This window comes from Pteropus vampyrus, unplaced genomic scaffold (assembly GCF_000151845.1).
Source record: "Pteropus vampyrus isolate Shadow unplaced genomic scaffold, Pvam_2.0 Scaffold1000002346, whole genome shotgun sequence".
Classification (NCBI taxonomy): Eukaryota; Metazoa; Chordata; class Mammalia; order Chiroptera; family Pteropodidae; genus Pteropus; species Pteropus vampyrus.
The window spans coordinates 20655-25721 of NW_011916748.1; the positions used below are offsets into that span (position 1 = coordinate 20655).

The 5067-nt window shown below is 47.9% G+C and overlaps 1 protein-coding gene across 1 annotated transcript; it reads left to right on the forward strand.

Annotated features, from left to right (window-relative positions):
- Window positions 1-1592: 1592 nt before the first annotated feature.
- LOC105311227 (melanoma-associated antigen B1-like) lies at window positions 1593-2624 on the forward strand. Its single transcript, XM_011387238.1, has one exon. The coding sequence runs from the start codon at window positions 1593-1595 to the stop codon at window positions 2622-2624; it is 1032 nt and encodes a 343-aa protein (XP_011385540.1).
- The last annotated feature ends 2443 nt before the right edge of the window (window positions 2625-5067 follow it).

The following is a 5067-nucleotide window of genomic DNA, read 5'->3' on the forward strand; positions in this document are numbered from 1 at the left end:
CTGCGACTCACGGCGGTGTGGGCTGTACCCGACAACCCCCAAAGTGAGCACGGTGGCCCCGGCGAGAGCTGGCAGGCTGGGCATCCACACATTATCTGTGGAGATGGTGTCCGGGAGGGAAGGGCCCTGGTCGCATTGAGGAAGCCCAACGGGACCCAGTCCGTAACAGGATTCCGGGTTGTGACACCGAGCGAGGATGGGGGACCCCTCCCAGAAAGTAGAAGAGCCAATAAAGCCCCAGCTATGTTTGCAGCCCTGGGGACCTGGGCCTGTTGACCTGAGGAGATGCTCTCACTTCTTCCCCTAGCATCTCATGGAGGCAAGTGACCAGGTCATCGGGGACAACCTCAGGTCAGAGGAGGGAGAAATTTCTGTTCCACCACGTTTCATGGAGAGACCCTTGAGGACTGTGGGGAGAACCTACACCTAATCAGTGGGGCCACAGAGAATTTTTCCTATGTTCAGCACTGTCTGATCTCAAGGATGTAGATGTGAGGCAGAAGTGCCCATCGGTTCGCACTCAGGGGTCAGGGAAGTGAGGGTCTTGGTCTGAGGGGCGTGGCCCCAGGACAGCAGAGGATGAAATCTTAGACCCTATCAGAGTCCAGTTTCGACCTTGAGTTGGGATCCTGTGTGGGACCACCTGCCATAGTGCCACCACCTGCTTGCAGCAGGTCCCAGTCTTGGCAGACCAGGTTTGGTCAGATTAGGTCCCCTTCACTGTATTCTATTGGGAATGAGGGTGGGTGGCTGTTACTATGAGGAGTTCTGTACCGGGACCCAAGTTGAGGAGTCTGAGTGAGGAATGAAGGTTACCAAGCACCCTGAATAAAGGGGATATCAAAGCCTGTATCCCAGCCCTTTGATGTCAGCCCAAGAAATCTCAGGGAAGGGCCGTCAGGGTGAGCGTGGCCCTCACCTTTAATTTCTGGACTAACGGAGGTGAGGTCCTTAGTTTGAACGTGCAGGCCCCGTGGGTCAGCAAAAGGGGAGTGCTGCCACGCCTTCAAGGACCCACGGTGAAGTGCTTGACGGACAACTTAGGATCTGAATGCAGTCAGGGCAGAAAGGACCCCACTCAGCCCTCAGGACTGGGTTTCTCCTGATTGGGAGGTGGACTGAGGCTCCCACTTTCATTTTGTATTCCTGGGTCCCTTGGATCTTTGAGGTGTCAAGGTCAGAGTGGCAGAGGACAGGGTGCCCAGGCTCTGCCCAGAGTTGACAGGATAAAGGATAATACCGATGATGAAGTCAGACGAACGCAGAGGCCAGAACACAGGGAGCCCCACTGCCGGTGCCCGCTTCACCTAAGGAAACCCAAGGCACCTTGGCTGGGATTCAGGGTGAGGCTCCCACGACGGGTGCTATGGTTCTAGAGGACCGTCAGGGGACAGAATGGCCAGGAACCCACAGGAGCTTGTGGGTTCCCAGAGCAGTGCCCACAGGGTAACCTGTAAAGGAGGCCTTCAGTCAAGACAAGGGCGATCCTACCTGTCGGAGGTGCTCACCTCAGGTCATTCTCTATCCAGCAGGTGCGAACTCACCTGCCCACTGGGCCACAGTCCTGTCTGCTGTCCGGGACCTCAGCCACCATGCCTCGCGGTCAGAAGAGTAAGCTCCGTGCTCGTGAGAAACGCCGCCAGAACAGAGCCGAGGCCCAAGGTCTTAAGAGTGCTCAGGCAGCGACAGCAGAGGGAGAAGCCACTGCCTCCTCCCCTCCTGTTACTGGGGATGGTGCCTCGAGCTCTTCTGATGCTGGCAGTCTCCAGGCACCCGCAAGTGTCTCAGCTGCCACCAGTGCCACTGCAGGTGTTTCGTGCAAAAGATCTGATGTACGTGGCAAGAGCCATGTTCAGAAGAGTAAAAAGTCCCAGGCCGCACATTGCAGTGAGAGCTCAGGCCAAGATCTTCTAACTAGGAAGGCGGGTATATTGGCGAACTACCTGCTGTGCAAGTACAAAATGAATGAGCCCATTAAAAAGGGAGACATGCTGAAAGTCATCCACAAAAGGTACAGGGAGCACTTCCCCGAGATCCTCAAGAAAGCCTCTGAGCGCATGGATCTGTTCTTTGGCCTGGAAGTGAAGGAAGTCAAGCCCAACAGTCACTCCTATTCCCTTGTCTGCAAGCTGGATGATACCAGCGAAGGGAGTGTGAGCTTTGCCTGGCAATTTCCTACAAAAGGGATTCTGATGCCTCTGCTGGGGTTGATCTTCTTGAATGGCAACCGCGCCTCTGAGGAGGAGATCTGGGAACTCCTGAATATTTTTGGAGTCTATGCTGGAAAGACACACTTCATCTTCGGGGAGCCCAGGAAGCTTATCACCCAAGATTTGGTGCAGGAAAATTACTTGGAGTACCGGCAGGTGCCCGGCAGTGATCCTCCACGCTTCGAGTTCCTGTGGGGCCCAAGAGCCCAAGCTGAAACCACCAAGGCGAAAGTCCTGGACTTTTTGTCCAAGGTCAAAGATACCGTCTCCACTGACTTCCCACCCCGTTATGAAGAGATTTTGAGAGATGAGCAGGAGAGAGCCCGGGCCACTGCGGCAACCATGGCTGGGGCTACCGACAAAGCCAGAGCACGCTCCAGGGCCACGTCCAGCCGCGACCCTCCCCCCGAGTGATCTCTGAGGTGGATTCTTCACTTTCCGGTTGCAAAGGCCTGTTAAGCTGTGTTCCTAATATCGACGAATGTGTATGTCATTGTCTTGCCTCTTTTGTGCATTTTCAAGCAGTGTTCCTCTCAAAAGGAAGTTCATGTAGATTTGGTATGTAAGTGTGTGAATGGCAGGGATCACACATTCATTGCCATGTGTCAAGATTAGGAGTAAGATTTTGTTTTTGGAAATAGGCATTGAAAGCCAGACAGAAAAAGTTGAAAATCACATGTTATCACTTATATGTGGGATTTAAACCTAAAAGCAACAAATGAACAGGACAAACAGAGATTCATGGACATGGACAATGGACTTGTGGTTACCAGAGGGTAGGAGGAAGGGGTGTGTGTAGACGATGGAGAAAAATTCAAAACATTTCTTCAGTTAAATACATAAATAATAATAATAATAAAAGTACGCCTTGAAAATCCCCAAAACGCTTCCATGGTCTAGAAAAAGATAACATGGCTTTAAGATAGCAATATCTTTGGAAATATAAATAAATCCACACAAAATGAGTTGGGATCAGAATATAGAAAGCTATAGAGAGTGAAAGAGTAAAAGCGGTTCTATTCTTGCATTGCTTTACTCCATTTAGTCTTTCTTTTTATACATTTAAAAAGATGTTACCTGCGTTTGCTTATGTCCTTCAAGCATGTTTGAGAAAATAAAGCATTGTGCGTGTACCTCTTTGTTCATGGCTTTTCTTTTACACAGTCATCACTGGAGCATCAGCTCTTTGGAAGTCTTCATGCTTGCCCTGGGGGTGTTTAGTCAAAGAAGGCCCGGCCCGTGCCCGAGCAATTATACAGGCTAGGAGGAGCTATCGCTACAAAAGAGGGTGAGGTCCGCTCTACTTCATAAGGAACAGGTAAAAAGGAGGGTAAAGAGGGGTTGGAGAGAGCATATTCCTGAGCTTTCATGCCTAGGTGCCATTTTGGCTCACCGGGAGTTTTTCTGTTTTCTAGATCACTGCATATTTCACGACATGCTGTAAATAAAACAACCAAACGAACAAGCAAAAAATTCCAGCTGGATAAATGGTAACCTCTGAGGTCAAGATAATCATAGCAATATTTCTATTGCCTAATGTCTCAGTACAAGACTGGCACAGTGATGGAAGCTGGTGCTTTCTCTATATCACATATATGCTACCAGTCGTAGAAGACAGGGCCGATCAGACTCGCTGGAGAGTGGGCAGCCCGTCTCATAGAGTTAGAGTTTGGTAATGTGCCAAAAGTCATGGGGCTAGTAAGTGCAAGGCTCAAACTTGATGGCTCGTCCAAATTACTGTAAGCCCACTATTCTACTCTCCCACCCAGAGACACAACGCATGCTCCTTATTTCTTTTTTCTAAGTTTTAAAATTTTTCGGTTACACTTTGTATGCAATATTGTGTTCATTTAAGGTATACAACACAGTGACCAGACATTTATATAAGTAAGGAACTGATCTTCCCTGTAAATCCAGTACCCATATGAGCATACATCGTTATTACAATATTATTGACTATATCCCCCATGCTGTACGTTACATCCCCATGGCTATTTTGTGACTAACAATTTGTACCTCCTAATCCCTTCCCCTTTTCACCCATCACTACGCCCCCTCCCATCTGGCAACCGTCAAAAGGTTCTCTGTGTCTCTGAGTTTGGCTCTGTCTTGTTTATTTGTTATGGTGTTTAGATTTGACAGGTAAGTGAAATCTTAGGGCATTTGTCCTTCTCTGACTTTCTGCACTCTAGGACAATCCATGTTGTTGCAGATGGCAAGATTTCAATCTAGTTTCTGGCTGAATCATTAATATTTTACTGTATCTATGTACCAGCTCTTCATTCTTTATTCGCCTATTGATGGACACCGAGGTTGCCTCCATATCTTGAAACTCGTAAAGAATACTGCAATGAACATATGGATTCACCTGTCTCTTCAAAGTAGTGTTTTGAGTTTCTTGGGATGAATACCCGAGGTGGGATTACAGGATCCTTCTTCACCTCTTGTTTTACCCTTTCTTTTAATGTCTATTTTGTCTGATCTCAGTATTGCTAACCAGACTTTTTTTTTTTTATCATTTTCATTTTGATGAACTATTTTTCCCACACCTTTGCTTTCAGTCTGTAGGTGTCTTTCAATCTGAACTGAGTCTCTTGTACCCAGTATATTCAAGGCCTTTGTTTTCCTATCCACTGAACCATCCTGTGTCCTTTCACTGGAGCGTTTAATCTGTTAACAATTACAGTAAATGTCGATAGGTATGTACTTATTGCCATTTGTAATATTCATATATTTATCGCTTTTCTTCGATCTTCTGCTTCCTTTTCTCTTCTTTTTTCTTCCCGTTCCTTCTCCTTCCTTCTCTTTTCTCAGCCTCTTCCTCCTCTTCCTCCTTCAAATTCTTCCCCTTCATCCT

Excerpts from the sequence above, each read along its gene's own strand:
- LOC105311227 (XM_011387238.1), top strand. The coding sequence starts at position 1,593 with ATGCCTCGCGGTCAGAAGAGTAAGCTCCGTGCTCGTGAGAAACGCCGC.